General features: G+C 58.3%; 1 protein-coding gene across 6 annotated transcripts in view; it reads left to right on the forward strand.

The window, feature by feature from the left end:
* The first annotated feature begins 1342 nt into the window (after positions 1-1342).
* Positions 1343-18764, forward strand: part of zfat (zinc finger and AT hook domain containing) — a 113263-nt gene continuing 95841 nt past the window's right edge. For 4 of the 6 annotated variants that reach the window (XR_013498298.1, XM_078215801.1, XM_078215804.1 and 1 more), the window contains exon 1: positions 1436-1626. Coding sequence is in view for 4 of the 6 variants with exons in the window: in XM_078215801.1 (XP_078071927.1) it covers positions 1608-1626 (19 nt within the window). In the remaining 2 variants the exon portion in view is untranslated. Of the gene's footprint in view, positions 1682-18764 lie in introns of all 6 variants that reach the window. The other 2 variants (XM_078215799.1, XM_078215802.1) reach the window with 2 other exon arrangements.

Consider the following 18764-nt stretch of genomic DNA (forward strand, 5'->3'; position numbering starts at 1 on the left):
AGGTCACATACCAACCGACTCAAAAACAGCTTCTCCCCTGCTGCTGTCAGACTTTTGAATGGACTTAGCTTGTATTAAGTTGATCTTTCTCTACACCTTAGCTATGACTGTAACTACATTCTGCACTCTCTCATTTTCTTCTCTATGAACGGTATGCTTTGTCTGTATAGCGTGCAAGAAACAATACTTTTCACTATGTTAATACATGTGACAATAATAAATCAAATCAATAAATAATGAAGATTAAGAATAACAGTAACTCAGCAGAATACTAATAACAGTAATAACTATGAAAACAGGAGCACTAGTAAAACACGTCTTGTTTGCAGAACACTCTCTTGTAGACTGAAAAGTCCGCCAAAGCCTATTAAAGCCATAAGTGTGATTATTTTGACCTGCTAAGAACCAGAAGATAAAAAAGGCACGATGAAACCAAAAACAAAATGCTGGATAAACTCAGCGGGCCTGGCAGCATATGTGGAGAGAGAAACACAGTTAACATTTCGGATCCAAATTATTCTTCCGCATTTCTGTAGGAGAGTGAGGTCATCCAGCATTTTCTGTTTTTATTTCAGATTTCCAGCATCTGCAGAATTTTGCCATTAAACAAAATGCATGTTCGTTGGTTTTTTGCTTCAGGTATCGTAATGTTTTGGGGCAGGACCAGAGGTTCTATATTTTTTTGAGAATTGCTAATTATGAAAACAAATGGTGTTGGGAGTGGGGCAGTGTCACATCTTCCCAAGAGCTGGGGATATTCACTGTAGCTTCATTGCAGTGATAATGTAAGCCTACTTGTAACGCTAATAAATAAACTTAAGTAGCTGTTGCCATATGATTCAAACGTATGGGGGTTGGGGTGGGGTGGGCAGCATGGTGGCACAGTGGTTAGCACTGCTGCCTCACAGCACCAGGGACCCGGGTTCCACTCCCAGATGTTCGGAATTTGCATGTTCTCCCCGTGTCTGCTTGGGTTTTCTCCGGGGGCTCTGGTTTCCTCCCACAGTCTGAAAGATGTGCTGGTTAGGTGCATTGTCTATGCTAAATTTTCCCTCAGTGTACCCGAACAGGCACCGGACTGTGGCGACTAGAGGATTTTCACAGTAACTTCATTGCAGGGTTAATGTAATCCGACTGGTGACACTAATAAATAAACTTAACAGAAATATATTTTTAATCTTAGAATAAACTTAAAGCAAGACGACTACAATTCGTTTCACTGTATCCCAATACATGTGACAATAATAAATCAATTCAATTCCAATTCTCTCCCAACACATCAACACTTTGCAGGCTGGGCATTGGGAGTTGGGATCAGGTTGGTCCTCCGAGGCTGCGCGGCGCGATTCCGCTCTGTGGGGGGCGGGGTGGGTGCTGGAGGAGCCGAGCGGAGCCCGCTCCGGCGTCACCTCTTGTCGCGCTCCCGCAGATCCTCGACTCCCGCGGTGCACGCCGGGTAAGGGGAGCCGCCATATTGCTTCCGCAGATTCGTCAGAAAGTGAAAAAAATATAAATTTTAAAAAGATTCCGAGACCGCGATCAACCGTCCCGTTAAAATCTGAGCATCATGAGGATTGTGTAACCGCCCGCATTTATCTGGGGACTCCATGGAGCAGCGAACGCCAGGTGAGAATTGGCGGCCGAGCTGTTTTCCTTCTCTTCTCTGGTGTTTGTGTGAAAGGTAAAAGTAGCGCGAGCTGCCAGGGGCCCCCTGGAAACCTCCCTCCCCGAGCACCGCCCCCCCGCGCCGCGCTCCCGCAGCGCCGCTCCCCCCCCCCCCCCCCCCGCCGGGACATTCGGTTATTTATCCATTTATTTTAATTGGAAAAAAATAAAAGTTCCGGAGATTTAAAAAAAACACCGCGTCACTCAACCGTGATTGGCGGCTCAGCCCGGCCGCTGATTGGCTGCAGCCAGAATAGGCCCCGCCCCCTCCCCTCGTGCCACCTCCCGATAAACACCCGCCCGCCCGCCCCGATAAACACCCGCCCGCCCGCCCCGATAAACACCCGCCCGCCCGCCCCGATAACACCCGCCCGCCCGCCCCGATAAACACCCGCCCGCCCGCCCCGCCCCGATAAACACCCGCCCGCCCCGCCCCCCCCGATAAACACCCGCCCGCCCCGATAAACACCCGCCCGCCCGCCCGCCCGCCCCGATAAACACCCGCCCGCCCACCCCGATAAACACCCGCCCGCCCGCCCCGATAAACACCCGCCCGCCCCGCCCCGATAAACACCCGCCCGCCCCGATAAACACCCGCCCGCCCGCCCGCCCGCCCCGATAAACACCCGCCCCGCCACCGATAAACACCCGCCCGCCCGCCCCGATAAACACCCGCCCGCCCCGATAACCGCCCGCACGCCCCGATAAACACCCGCCCGCCCGCCCCGATAAACACCCGCCCGCCCGCCCCGATAAACACCCGCCCGCCCGCCCCGATAAAAACCCGCCCGCCCGCCCCGATAAAAACCCGCCCGCCCGCCCCGATAAAACCCGCCCGCCCGCCCCGATAAAACCCGCCCGCCCGGCCCCGATAAACACCCGCCCGCCCCCGATAAACACCCGCCCGCCCGCCCCGATAAACACCCGCCCGCCCGCCCCGATAAACACCCGCCCGCCCCGATAAACACCCGCCCGCCCGCCCCGATAAACACCCGCCCGCCCGCCCCGATAAACACCCGCCCGCCCCGATAAACACCCGCCCGCCCGCCCCGATAAACACCCGCCCGCCCGCCCCGATAAACACCCGCCCGCCCCGATAAACACCCGCCCGCCCCGATAAACACCCGCCCGCCCGCCCCGATAAACACCCGCCCGCCCCGATAAACACCCGCCCGCCCGCCCCATAAACACCCGCCCGCCCGCCCCATAAACACCCACCCGCCCGCCCCATAAACACCCGCCCGCCCGCCCCATAAACACCCCGCCCGCCCCGATAAACACCCGCCTGCCCGCCCCGATAAACACCCGCCCGCCCGGATAAACACCCGCCCGCCCCGATAAACACCCGCCCGCCCGCCCCGATAAACACCCCCCGCCCGCCCCGATAAACACCCGCCCGCCCCGATAAACACCCGCCCGCCCGCCCCGATAAACACCCGCCCGCCCCGATAACCGCCCGCCCGCCCCGATAAACACCCGCCCGCCCGCCCCGATAAACACCCGCCCGCCCCGATAAACACCCGCCCGCCCCGATAAACACCCGCCCGCCCGCCCCGATAAACACCCGCCCGCCCGATAACACCCGCCCGCCCGCCCCATAAACACCCGCCCGCCCCGATAAACACCCGCCCGCCCGCCCCGATAAACACCCGCCCGCCCGGATAAACACCCGCCCGCCCCGATAAACACCCGCCCGCCCGCCCCGATAAACACCCGCCCGCCCGCCCCAATAAACACCCGCCCGCCCCGATAAACACCCGCCCGCCCGCCCCGATAACACCCGCCCGCAGTGATAAACACCCGCCCGCCCCGATAAACGCCCGCCTGCCCGCCCTGATAAACGCCCACCCCGATAACCGCCCGCCCGGATAAATACCCGCCCGCCCGATAACCGCCCGCCCGCCCCGATAAACACCCGCCCGCCCCGATAACCGCCCGCCCCGATAAACACCCGCCCGCCCGCCCCGATAAACACCCGCCCGCCCCCCCCGATAAACACCCGCCCGCCCGCCCCGATAAACACCCGCCCGCAGTGATAAACACCCGCCCCGCCCCGATAAAACGCCCGCCTGCCCGCCCGCCCTGATAAACACCCGCCTGCCCGCCCGCCCTGATAAACACCCGCCCGCCCTGATAAACACCCGCCCGCCCTGATAAACACCCGCCCGCCCGCCCGCTCTGATAAACACCCGCCCGCACCGATAAACGCCCGCCCGCCCCGATAAACACCCGCCCGCCTGCAGTGATAGACACCCACCCGCCCGCAGTGATAAACATCCGCCCGCCCGCCCGCAGTGATAAACACCCACCCACAGTGATAAACACTCGCCCGCCCCAATGAACACCCGCCTACCCGCCCGCCCCGATGAACACCCGTCCGTCCGCAGTGATAAACACCTGCCCGCCCCAATAAACACCCGCCTGCCCACGGAGATAAACACCCACCCGCCCCCAGTGATAAACACCGCCCCGCCCCGATGAACGCCCGCCCGCAGTGATAAACACCCACCCGCCCCGATGAACGCCCGCCCGCAGTGATAAACACCCACCCGCCCCGGTAAACACCCCCGATAAACACCGGCCTGCCCCGATAAACACCCGCCCGCCTGCAGTGATAAACACCCGCCCGCCCCAATAAACACCCGCCTGCCCGCGGAGATAAACACCCACCTGCCCGCAGTGACAAACACCCACCCGCCCCCAGTGATAAACACCGGTCCGCCCCGATGAACGCCCGCCCGCAGTGATAAACACCCGCCCGCCCCGGTAAACACCCCCGATAAACACCGGCCTGCCCCGATAAACACCCGCCCGCCTGCACTGATAAACACCCACCCGCCCGCAGGGATAAACACACGCCCACAGTCAAAAACACCCACCCACAGTGACAAGCACCTGCCCACCCGCAGTGATAAACACCCGCTCACCTGCAGTGATAAACACCCGCCCACCCCAATAAATAGCTGCCTGCCCGCAGTGATAAACACCCACCCGCCCCGATAAACACCCCCAGATAAACACCCGCCTGCCCTGATGAACACCCACCCGCCCTGATGAACACCCACCCGCCCGCAGTGATAAACACCCGCCCGCCTCAATAAACACCCACCCGCCTGCAGTGATAAACACCCGCCCGCCTCAATAAACACCCACCCGCCTGCAGTGATAAACACCCGCCCGCCTCAATAAACACCCACCCGCCCGCAGTGATAAACACCCACCTGCCCCAATAAACACCCACCCGCCTGCAGTGATAAACACCCACCTGCCCCAATAAACACCCACCCGCCCGCAGTGATAAACACCCACCCGCCCGCAGTGATAAACACCCGCCCGCCTCAATAAACACCCACCCGCCTGCAGTGATAAACACCCACCTGCCCCAATAAACACCCACCCGCCCGCAGTGATAAACACCCACCCGCCCGCAGTGATAAACACCTGCCCGCCCCAATAAACACCCACCCGCCCGCAGTGATAAACACCCGCCCGCCCCAATAAACGCCCGCCCCAATAAACACCCGCCCGTCTGCAGTGATAAACACCCACCCGCCCGCAGTGATAAACACCCACCCGCCCGCACCAATAAACACCCGCCCGCCCGCGGTGATAAACACCCGCCCGCCCGCAATGATAAACACCGGCCCGCAGTGATAAACACCCGCCCACCTGCAGTGATAAACACCCGCCCACCTGCAGTGATAAACACCCACCTGCCCCAATAAACACCCACCCGCCCGCAGTGATAAACACCTGCCCGCCCCAATAAACACCCACCCGCCCGCAGTGATAAACACCCGCCCGCCCCAATAAACGCCCGCCCCAATAAACACCCACCCGTCTGCAGTGATAAACACCCACCCGCCCGCAGTGATAAACACCCACCCGCCCGCACCAATAAACACCCGCCCGCCCGCGGTGATAAACACCCGCCCGCCCGCAATGATAAACATCGGCCCGCAGTGATAAACACCCGCCCACCTGCAGTGATAAACACCCGCCCACCTGCAGTGGTAAACACCCGCCCACCTGCAGTGATAAACACCCGCCTGCCCCAATAAACACCCACCCGCCCGCAGTGATAAACACCTGCCCGCCCCAATAAACACCCACCCGCCCGCAGTGATAAACACCCACCCGCTCGCAGTGATAAACACCTGCCCGCCCCAATAAACACCCACCCGCCCGCAGTGATAAACACCCGCCCGCCCCAATAAACGCCCGCCCCAATAAACGCCCGCCCCAATAAACACCCGCCCGTCTGCAGTGATAAACACCCACCCGCCCGCAGTGATAAACACCCACCCGCCCGCACCAATAAACACCCGCCCGCCCGCGGTGATAAACACCCGCCCGCCCGCAATGATAAACACCGGCCCGCAGTGATAAACACCCGCCCACCTGCAGTGATAAACACCCGCCCACCTGCAGTGATAAACACCCGCCTGCCCCAATAAACACCCACCCGCCCGCAGTGATAAACACCTGCCCGCCCCAATAAACACCCACCCGCCCGCAGTGATAAACACCTGCCCGCCCGCAGTGATAAACACCTGCCCGCCCCAATAAACACCCACCCGCCCGCAGTGATAAACACCTGCCCGCCCGCAGTGATAAACACCCACCCGCCCGCAGTGATAAACACCCGCCCGCCCCAATAAACACCCGCCCGTCTGCAGTGATAAACACCCACCCGCCTGCAGTGATAAACACCCACCCGGCCGCACCAATAAACACCCGCCCGCCCGCGGTGATAAACACCCACCCGCCCGCCCCAGTAAACACCCGCCTGCCCACGGTGATAAACACACACCCGCCCGCAGTGATAAACACCTGCCCGCCCCAATAATCACCCGCCCGTCTGCAGTGATAAACACCCACCCGCCCGCAGTGATAAAAACCCACCCGCCCGCACCAATAAACACCCGCCCGCCCGCGGTGATAAACACCCGCCCGCCCGCAACGATAAACACCGGCCCGCAGTGATAAACACCCGCCCACCTGCAGTGATAAACACCCGCCTGCCCCAATAAACACCCACCCGCCCGCAGTGATAAACACCTGCCCGCCCCAATAAACACCCACCCGCCCGCAGTGATAAACACCCGCCCGCTGTGATAAACACCCGCCCGCCCCAATAAACACCCACCCGCCCGCAGTGATAAACACCCACCCGCCCGCAGTGATAAACACCTGCCCGCCCCAATAAACACCCACCCGCCCGCAGTGATAAACACCCACCCGCCCGCAGTGATAAACACCCACCCGCCCGCAGTGATAAACACCTGCCCGCCCCAATAAACACCCACCCGCCCGCAGTGATAAATACCCACCCGCCCGCAGTGATAATCACCCGCCCGCCCCAATAAACACCCGCCCGTCTGCAGTGATAAACACCCACCCGCCCGCAGTGATAAACACCCACCCGCACCAATAAACACCCGCCCGCCCGCGGTGATAAACACCCGCCCACCTGCAGTGATAAAACACCCGCGCACCCCAATAAACACCCGCCCGCCCGCAGTGATAAACACCCGCACTCCCCAATAAGCACCCGCCTGCCCGCAGTGATAAACACCCGCCCGCCCGCAGTGATAAACACCCGCACACCCCAATAAGCACCCGCCTGCCCGCAGTGATAAACACCCGCCCGCCTGCAGTGATAAACAACCGCTCGCCCGCAGTGATAAACACCTGCACACCCCAATAAACACCCGCCCGCCCGCAGTGATAAACACCCGCCCGCCTGCAGTGATAAACACCCGCACACCCCAATAAACACCCGCTCGCCCGCAGTGATAAACACCTGCACACCCCAATAAACACCTGCCCGCCCGCAGTGATAAACACGCGCCCGCCCTGATGAACGCCCGCCCGCAATGATAAACACCCACCCGCCCGCAGTGATAAACACCCGCCCACCTGCAGTGATAAAACACCCGCGCACCCCAATAAACACCCGCCCGCCCGCAGTGATAAACACCCGCACACCCCAATAAGCACCCGCCTGCCCGCAGTGATAAACACCCGCCCGCCCGCAGTGATAAACACCCGCACACCCCAATAAGCACCCGCCTGCCCGCAGTGATAAACACCCGCCCGCCTGCAGTGATAAACAACCGCTCGCCCGCAGTGATAAACACCCGCCCGCCTGCAGTGATAAACAACCGCTCGCCCGCAGTGATAAACACCTGCACACCCCAATAAACACCCGCCCGCCCGCAGTGATAAACACCCGCCCGCCTGCAGTGATAAACACCCGCACACCCCAATAAACACCCGCCCGCCTGCAGTGATAAACACCCGCCCGCCCGCAGTGATAAACGCCCGCCCGCAGTGGTAAATTCACGCCCGCCCGCAGTGATAAACACCCGCCCGCCCGCAGTGATAAACACCCGCCCGCCCGCAGTGATAAACACCCGCCCGCCCGCAGTGATAAACACCCGTCCGCCCGCAGTGATAAACACCCGCCCGCAGTGATAAACACCCGCCCGCCCGCAGTGATAAACACCCGCCCGCCCGCAGTGATAAACACCCGCCCACCCGCAGTGATAAACACCCGCCCGCCCGCAGTGATAAATACCCACGCGCTCGCAGTTTTAATCACCCACCCACCCGCAGTGATAAACACCCACCCACCCGCAGTTATAAACACCCACCCGCCCGCAGTGATAAACACCCGCCCGCCCCAATAAACACCCGCCCGCAGTGATAAACACCCGCCCGCCCCAATAAACAACCGCCCACCCGCGGTGATAAACACCCGCCCGCCCGCAGTGACAAACACCCACCTGCCCGCTGTGATAAACACCCACCCGCAGTGATAAACACCCACCCGCCCCGATAAACACCCTCCCGCCCGCAGTGATAAACACCCTCCCGCCCGCAGTGATAAACACCCTCCCGGCCGCAGTGATAAACACCCACCCGTCCTCAGTGATAAACACCCACCCGCAGTGATATACACCCGCCCGCCCCGATGAACGCCCCCCCGATAAACACCCGCCCACCCGCCCGCAGTGATAAACACCCGCCCGCAATGATAAACACCGGCCCGCCCTGATGAACGCCCGCCCGCAATGATAAACACCCACCCGCCCGCAGTGATAAACACCCGCCCACCTGCAGTGATAAAACACCCGCGCACCCCAATAAACACCCGCCCGCCCGCAGTGATAAACACCCGCACTCCCCAATAAGCACCCGCCTGCCCGCAGTGATAAACACCCGCCCGCAGTGATAAACACCCGCCCGCCTGCAGTGATAAACAACCGCTCGCCCGCAGTGATAAACACCCGCACTCCCCAATAAGCACCCGCCTGCCCGCAGTGATAAACACCCGCCCGCAGTGATAAACACCCGCCCGCCTGCAGTGATAAACAACCGCTCGCCCGCAGTGATAAACACCTGCACACCCCAATAAACACCCGCCCGCCCGCAGTGATAAACACCCGCCCGCAGTGATAAACACCCGCCCGCCTGCAGTGATAAACACCCGCCCGCCTGCAGTGATAAACACCCGCTCGCCCGCAGTGATAAACACCCGCTCGCCTGCAGTGATAAACAACCGCTCGCCCGCAGTGATAAACACCTGCACACCCCAATAAACACCCGCCCGCCCGCAGTGATAAACACCCGCCCGCAGTGATAAACACCCGCCCGCCTGCAGTGATAAACACCCGCCCGCCTGCAGTGATAAACACCCGCTCGCCCGCAGTGATAAACACCCGCACACCCCAATAAACACCCGCCCGTCTGCAGTGATAAACACCCGCCTGCCCGCAGTGATAAACACCCGCCCGCCCGCAGTGATAAACACCCGCCCGCTCGCAGTTTTAATCACCCACCCGCAGTGATAAACACCCACCCACCCGCAGTTATAAACACCCGCCCGCCCGCAGTGATAAACACCCGCCCGCCCCAATAAACACCCGCCCGCAGTGATAAACACCCGCCCGCCCCAATAAACACCCGCCCGCCCGCGGTGATAAACACCCGCCCGCCCGCAGTGACAAACACCCACCTGCCCGCTGTGATAAACACCCGCCCGCTGTGATAAACACCCACCCGCAGTGATAAACACCCACCCGCCCCAATAAACACCCGCCCGCCCGCATTGATAAACACCCTCCCGCCCGCAGTGATAAACACCCTCCCGCCCGCAGTGATAAACACCCTCCCGCCCGCAGTGATAAACACCCACCCGTCCTCAGTGATAAACACCCACCCGCAGTGATATACACCCGCCCGCCCCGATGAACACCCCCCGATAAACACCCGCCCACCCGCCCGCAGTGATAAACACCCACCTGCAGTGATAAACACCCGCCCACCTGCAGTGATAAACACCAGCCCGCCCGCAGTGATAAACACCCGCCCACAGTGATAAACACCCACCTGCCCCGATAAACACCCGCCCGCCCAACCCGATAAACACCCGCTCGCCCTCAGTGATAAATACCCGTCCGCAGTGATAAACACCCGCCCGCCCGCAGTGATAAACACCCGCCCGCCCGCAGTGATAAACACCCGCCCGCCCGCAGTGATAAACACCCGCCTGCCCGCAGTGATAAACACCCACCCGTCCGCAGTGATAAACACCCGCCCGCAGTGATAAACACCCGCCCGCCCGCATTAATAAACACCCGCTCGCCCCAATAAACACCCACCCGCCCTAATAAACACCCGCCTCCCCGCAGTGACAAACACCCACCCGCAGTGATAAACACCCACCCACCCCGATGAACGCCCGCCCGCTCGCAGTGATAGATACCCGCTCGCCCCGATAAACACTCCCCGATAAACACCTGCCTGCCCCGATGGACACTGACCCGCCCGCAGTGATAAACACCCACCTGCCCCGATGGACACCCACCCGCCCGCAGTGATAAACACCCACCTGCCCCGATGGACACTGACCCGCCCGCAGTGATAAACACCCACCTGCCCCGATGGACACTGACCCGCCCGCAGTGATAAACACTCGCCCGCTGCAGTGATAAACACCCGCCCGCCCGCAGTGATAAACACCCGCCCGCAGTGATAAACACCCGCCCGCCCGCAGTGATAAACACCCGCCCGCCGCAGTGATAAACACCCGCCCGCCCGCAGTGATAAACACCCGCCCGCCGCAGTGATAAACACCCGCCCGCTGCAGTGATAAACACCCGCCCGCTGCAGTGATAAACACCCGCCCGCCCGCAGTGATAAACACCCGCCCGCAGTGATAAACACCCGCCCGCAGTGATAAACACTCGCCCGCTGCAGTGATAAACACCCGCCCGCCTAAGTGATAAACACCCGCCCGCCCGCAGTGATAAACACCCGCCCGCAGTGATAAACACCCGCCCGCCCGCAGTGATAAACACCCGCCCGCCCGCAGTGATAAACACCCGCCCGCCGCAGTGATAAACACCCGCCCGCCCGCAGTGATAAACACCCGCCCGCCGCAGTGATGAACACCCACCCGCCCGCAGTGATAAACACCCGCCCGCCCGCAGTGATAAAGACCCGCCCGCCCGCAGTGATAAACACCCGCCCGCCTGCAGTGATAAACACCCGCCCGCCCGCAGTGATAAACACCCGCCCGCCTGCAGTGATAAACGCCCGCCTGCAGTGATAAACACCCGCCCACCCCCAGTGATAAACACCCGCCCGCCCCAATAAACACCCGCCCGCAGTGATAAACACCCGCCCGCCCCAATAAACAACCGCCCGCCCGCGGTGATAAACACCTGCCCGCCCGCAGTGACAAACACCCACCTGCCCGCTGTGATAAACACCCACCCGCAGTGATAAACACCCACCCGCCCCGATAAACACCCTCCCGCCCGCAGTGATAAACACCCTCCCGCCCGCAGTGATAAACACTCTCCCGCCCGCAGTGATAAACACCCACCCGTCCTCAGTGATAAACACCCACCCGCAGTGATATACACCCGCCCGCCCCGATGAACACCCCCCGATAAACACCCGCCCACCCGCCCGCAGTGATAAACACCCACCTGCAGTGATAAACACCCGCCCGCCCGCAGTGATAAACACCCGCCCGCCCGCTGTGATAAACACCCGCCCACAGTGATAAACACCCACCTGCCCCGATAAACACCCGCCCGCCCAACCCGATAAACACCCGCTCGCCCTCAGTGATAAACACCCGCCCGCCCGCAGTGATAAACACCCGCCCGTAGTGATAAACACCCGCCCGCCCGCAGTGATAAACACCCGCCTGCCCGCAGTGATAAACACCCACCCGTCCGCAGTGATAAACACCCGCCCGCCCGCATTAATAAACACCCGCTCGCCCCAATAAACACCCACCCGCCCTAATAAACACCCGCCTGCCCGCAGTGACAAACACCCACCCGCAGTGATAAACACCCACCCACCCCGATGAACGCCTGCCCGCTCGCAGTGATAGATACCCGCTCGCCCCGATAAACACTCCCCGATAAACACCCGCCTGCCCCGATGGACACTGACCCGCCCGCAGTGATAAACACCCACCTGCCCCGATGGACACCCACCCGCCCGCAGTGATAAACACCCACCTGCCCCGATGGACACCCACCCGCCCGCAGTGATAAACACTCGCCCGCTGCAGTGATAAACACCCGCCCGCCCGCAGTGATAAACACCCACCCGTCCGCAGTGATAAACACCCGCCCGCAGTGATAAACACCCGCACGCAGTGATAAACACCCGCCCGCTGCAGTGATAAACACCCGCCCGCTGCAGTGATAAACACCCGCCCGCTGCAGTGATAAACACCCGCCCGCAGTGATAAACACCCGCCCGCAGTGATCAACACCCGCCCGCAGTGATAAACACCCGCACGCAGTGATAAACACCCGCCCGCTGCAGTGATAAACACCCGCCCGCTGCAGTGATAAACACCCGCCCGCCCGCAGTGATAAACACCCGCCCGCAGTGATAAACACCCGCCCGCCCGCAGTGATAAACACCCGCCCGCCGCAGTGATAAACACCCACCCGCCCGCAGTGATAAACACCCGCCCCCCCGCAGTGATAAACACCCGCCAGCCCGCAGTGATAAACACCCACCCGCCCGCAGTGATAAACACCCGCCCGCCCGCAGTGATAAACACCCGCCCGCCCGCAGTGATAAACACCCGCCCGCCCGCAGTGATAAACACCCGCCCGCCTGCAGTGATAAACACCCGCCCGCCTGCAGTGATAAACACCCACCCGCCCGCAGTGATAAACACCCGCCCGCCCGCAGTGATAAACACCCGCCCGCCCGCAGTGATAAACACCGACCCGTCCCAATAAACGCCCGCCCGCCCGCAGTGATAAACACCCGCCCGCCCGCAGTGATAAACACCCGCCCGCCTGCAGTGATAAACGCCCGCCTGCAGTGATAAACACCCGCCCACCCCCAGTGATAAACACCCGCCCGCCCCGATAAACGCCCGCCCGCAGTGATAAACACCGACCCGTCCCGATAAACTCCCGCCCGCGGTGATAAACACCTGCCCACCCGCAGTGATAAACACCCGCCCGCAGTGATAAACACCCACCCACCCGCAGTGATAAACACCCATCCACAATGATAAACACCCACCTGCCCCGATAAACGCCCGTCCACCCACAGTGATAAACACCCACCCGCCCACAGTGATAAACACCCACCCACAATGATAAACACCCACCTGCCCCGATAAACACCCGCCCACCGGAGTGATAAACACCCGCCCGCCCCGATGAACACCCGCCCACAGTGATAAACACCCGCCTGCCCACAGTGATAAACACCCGCCTGCCCACAGTGATAAACACCCACCCGCCCGCCGTGAAAAACAACCACCCGCCCGCAGTAAATACCGGCCCGCAGGAATAAATACCGGCCCGCAGGAATAAATACCGGCCCGCAGGAATAAATACCGGCCCGCAGGAATAAATACCCGGCCCGCAGGAATAAATACCGGCCCGCAGCAATAAATACCGGCCCGCAGCAATAAATACCGGCCCGCAGCAATAAATACCGGCCCGCAGGAATAAATACCGGCCCGCAGGAATAAATACCGGCCCGCAGAACTGCACACAGTATTCCAAATGTGGTCTCACCAAGGTCCTGTACAGTTGCAGCATAACCCCACGGCTCTTAAACTCCAACCCCCTGTTAATAAACGCTAACACACTATAGGCCTTCTTCACGGCTCTATCCACTGAAGTGGCAACCTTCAGAGATTTGTAGATATGAACCCCAAGGTCTCTCTGTTCCTCCACATTCCTCAGAACCCTACCTTTGACCCTGTAATCCGCATTCAAATTTGTCATACCAAAATGAATCACCTCACACTTACCAGGATTAAACTCCATCTGCCATTTTTCGGCCCAGCTCTGCATCCTATCAATGTCTCTTAGCAGCCCACAACAGCCCTCCACCTCATCCACTACTCCACCAATCTTGGTGTCATCAGCAAATTTACTGATCCACCCTTCAGCCACCTCCTCCAAGTCATTTATAAAAATCACAAATAGCAGAGGACCAAGCACTGATCCCTGTGGTACACCGCTGGTAACTGGTCTCCAGTCAGAAAATTTTCCATCGACGAATAAATACCCGTCTGCAGCAATAAATACCCGCCCGCAGCAATAAATACCCGCCCGCAGCAATAAATACCCGTCTGCAGCAATAAATACCCGTCTGCAGCAATAAATACCCGTCTGCAGCAATAAATACCCGTCTGCAGCAATAAATACGCACCCGCAGTAATACATACCCGGCCGCAGGAATTAATACCCACGCGCAGCAATAAATACCCGCCCGCAGCAATAAATACCCGCCCGCAGCAATAAATACCCGCCCGCAGCAATAAATACCCGCCCGCAGCAATAAATACCCGCCCGCAGCAATAAATACCCGCCCGCAGCAATAAATACCCGCCCGCAGCAATAAATACCCGCCCGCAGCAATAAATACCCGCCCGCAGCAATAAATACCCGCCCGCAGCAATAAATACCCGCCCGCAGCAATAAATACCCGCCCGCAGCAATAAATACCCGCCCGCAGCAATAAATACCCGCCCGCAGCAATAAATACCCGCCCGCAGCAATAAATACCCGCCCGCAGCAATAAATACCCGCCCGCAGCAATAAATACCCGCCCGCAGCAATAAATACCCGCCCGCAGCAATAAATACCCGCCCGCAGCAATAAATACCCGCCCGCAGCAATAAATACCCGCCCGCAGCAATAAATACCCGCCCGCAGCAATAAATACCCGCCCGCAGCAATAAATACCCGCCCGCAGCAATAAATACCCGCCCGCAGCAATAAATACCCGCCCGCAGCAATAAATACCCGCCCGCAGCAATAAATACCCGCCCGCAGCAATAAATACCCGCCCGCAGCAATAAATACCCGTCTGCAGCAATAAATACGCACCCGCAGTAATACATACCCGGCCGCAGAAATTAATACCCACGCGCAGCAATAAATACCCGGCTGCACCAATAAATACCCGCCCGCAGCAATAATTACCCGCCCGCAGCAATAAATACCCGCCCGCAGCAATAAATACCCGCCCGCAGCAATAAATACCCGCCCGCAGCAATAAATACCCGTCTGCAGCAATAAATACCCGTCTGCAGCAATAAATACCCGTCTGCAGCAATAAATACGCACCCGCAGTAATACATACCCGGCCGCAGGAATTAATACCCACGCGCAGCAATAAATACCCGGCTGCACCAATAAATACCCGCCCGCAGCAATAATTACCCGCCCGCAGCAATAATTACCCGCCCGCAGCAATAATTACCCGCCCGCAGCAATAAATACCCGCCCGCAGCAATAAATACCCGCCCGCAGCAATAATTACCCGCCCGCAGCAATAATTACCCGCCCGCAGCAATAATTACCCGCCCGCAGCAATAAATACCCGCCCGCAGCAATAAATACCCGCCCGCAGCAATAAATACCCGCCCGCAGCAATAAATACCCGCCCGCAGCAATAAATACCCGCCCGCAGCAATAAATACCCGCCCGCAGCAATAAATACCCGCCCGCAGCAATAAATACCCGCCCGCAGCAATAAATACCCGCCCGCAGCAATAAATACCCGCCCGCAGCAATAAATACCCGCCCGCAGCAATAAATACCCGCCCGCAGCAATAAATACCCGCCCGCAGCAATAAATACCCGCCCGCAGCAATAAATACCCGCCCGCAGCAATAAATACCCGCCCGCAGCAATAAATACCCGCCCGCAGCAATAAAAACCCGCCCGCAGCAATAAATACCCGCCCGCAGCAATAAATACCCGCCCGCAGCAATAAATACCCGCCCGCAGCAATAAATACCCGCCCGCAGCAATAAATACCCGCCCGCAGCAATAAATACCCGCCCGCAGCAATAAATACCCGCCCGCAGCAATAAATACCCGCCCGCAGCAATAAATACCCGCCCGCAGCAATAAATACCCGCCCGCAGCAATAAATACCCGCCCGCAGCAATAAATACCCGCCCGCAGCAATAAATACCCGCCCGCAGCAATAAATACCCGCCCGCAGCAATAAATACCCGCCCGCAGCAATAAATACCCGCCCGCAGCAATAAATACCCGCCCGCAGCAATAAATACCCGCCCGCAGCAATAAATACCCGCCCGCAGCAATAAATACCCGCCCGCAGCAATAAATACCCGCCCGCAGCAATAAATACCCGCCCGCAGCAATAAATACCCGCCCGCAGCAATAAATACCCGCCCGCAGCAATAAATACCCGCCCGCAGCAATAAATACCCGCCCGCAGCAATAAATACCCGCCCGCAGCAATAAATACCCGCCCGCAGCAATAAATACCCGCCCGCAGCAATAAATACCCGCCCGCAGCAATAAATACCCGCCCGCAGCAATAAATACCCGCCCGCAGCAATAAATACCCGCCCGCAGCAATAAATACCCGCCCGCAGCAATAAATACCCGCCCGCAGCAATAAATACCCGCCCGCACCAATAAATACGCACCCGCACCAATAAATACCCGGCTGCACCAATAAATACCCGCCCGCAGCAATAAATACCCGCCCGCAGCAATAAATACCCGCCCGCAGCAATAAATACCCGCCCGCAGCAATAAATACCCGCCCGCAGCAATAAATATCCGTCCGCAGCAATAACTACCCGCCCGCAGCATTAAACGTGCGGCACGGTGGCACAGTGGTTAGTACTGCTGCCTCACAGCTTCAGGGACCCGGTTCAATTCCGGCCTCGGATCACTGTCTGTGTGGAGTTTGCACATTCTCCCCGTGTCTGCATGTGTTTTTTCAGGGTGCTCCGATTTCCTCCCACAGTCCAAAGATGTGCAGGTTAGGTTGATTGGCCATGCTAAATTGTCCCTAGTGTGGGGTTACGGGAATAGGGCCTGCGTGGGATTGGGGACGGTGCACACCCGATGGGCTGAATAACCTCCTTCATCACTATAGGGATTCTGTGGATTCTATAAGTATCCGTCTGCAGCAATAAGTATCCATCCCCATGAATAATTAACTGTCTGCAGGAGAGGGACAGCACTGAGAGAGCATCAGGAATAAATTTACGCCTGCAGGAGGGGGAAAGCGGACAGCATTGAGAGAGAGAAAATAATAAATTTGCATCTGTAGGGCAGGGACGGCACTGAGGTATAAATAAATGAAGTGAATATAATGTCTGGTGACTAAAACACAGCAATGTGCATTTTTAAATTGCACCTTTAACATTGCCAAATATCCCAGTGTATTTGTCGGGGGGATGTTGGAGGGATGCCAAATTTCCCAATGCCTTCAAGGGGAGTGTATTTCCTTTTTAAAACATTTTTTCATGTGGGTGTATTTTGATTCGGTAACAGTGGATGATACTCTTCCAAAATCAGGTTGGTGTATGACTTTGAGGAGAACTTGCAGGTAGTATTGGTGCCATGCATCTGCTTTCCTTGACCTTCTGGGTGGTAGATGTTGCGGGTCTGGAAGATGCTATAGATGAAACCTTGACAAGGTGCTGCAGTGCATCTTGTCAATGGTACACACTACTGCTAACGTGATAGACCAGATCGAATGAGGTGCATGTGAAGCCCTACTTCACCCGAAGAGTGTTTAGGATTCGGTGACTGCTTTGAATTATTGCATTCGCTGCTCCCTGTGTGGTCTGCTCTACAATGGAGAGACAAAATGCAGGCAGCCTGGCCGCTTTGCAGAACACCTTCGGTCCATCTGCAAGCAGGATCCAGACCTTCCTGTTGCCATTTCAATACATCATCCTGTTCTCATGTATGGAATCATAGAACCATATAGCGCAGAAGAGGCCCTTTAGCCCATCAAGTCTGCACTGATACATTAGAAGCACCTGAACTCCCACCTAATCCCATCTGCCAGCACTTGGCCCATAGCCCTGAATGTTATGATGTGCCAAATGTTCATCCAGATACTTTTTAAAGGATGTGAGGCAGCCCGCCTCTACCACCCTCCCAGGCAGTGCATTCCAGACTCTGGATAAAAACGATTTTCCTCCCATCCCCCCTAAATTGCCTGCCCCGCACCTTGAACCTATGTCTCCTTTTGACTGACCTTTCAACTAAGGGGAACAGCTGCCCCTTATGCACTCTGTCCATGTCTTTCATAATCTTGTACACTCGATCTGGTCGCCCTTCAGTCTTCTCTAATCCAATGCCCACATGTCTGCTTTGGCCTGCTGCAATGTTCCAGTGAAGACCAACGCAAACTGGAGGAACAGTACCTTGGGTGAATTAGCTCAAATCGTAGAGTACTTGTTTAGCATGCGAAAGGTAGTAGGATTGATACCCACATTCTCCGTCTCTCAGGGAGGCGATAGCCTAATTCTATTATCACGAGACTATTAATCTAGAAACTCACTCAGCTCATGTTCTGGGGACCCAGGTTCGAATCCCGCCACAGCAGATGGTAGAATTTGAATTCAATAAAAAAAATCTGGAATTAAGAATCTACTGATGACCATGAAACCATTGTCGATTGTTGGAAAAACCCATCTGGTTCACTAACGTCCTTTAGAGAAGGAAATCTGCCATCCTTATCCGGTCTGGCCTACATGTGACTCCAGAACCACAGTAATGCGGTTGACTCTC

Source organism: Mustelus asterias, chromosome 7, assembly GCF_964213995.1.
Source record: "Mustelus asterias chromosome 7, sMusAst1.hap1.1, whole genome shotgun sequence".
Classification (NCBI taxonomy): Eukaryota; Metazoa; Chordata; class Chondrichthyes; order Carcharhiniformes; family Triakidae; genus Mustelus; species Mustelus asterias.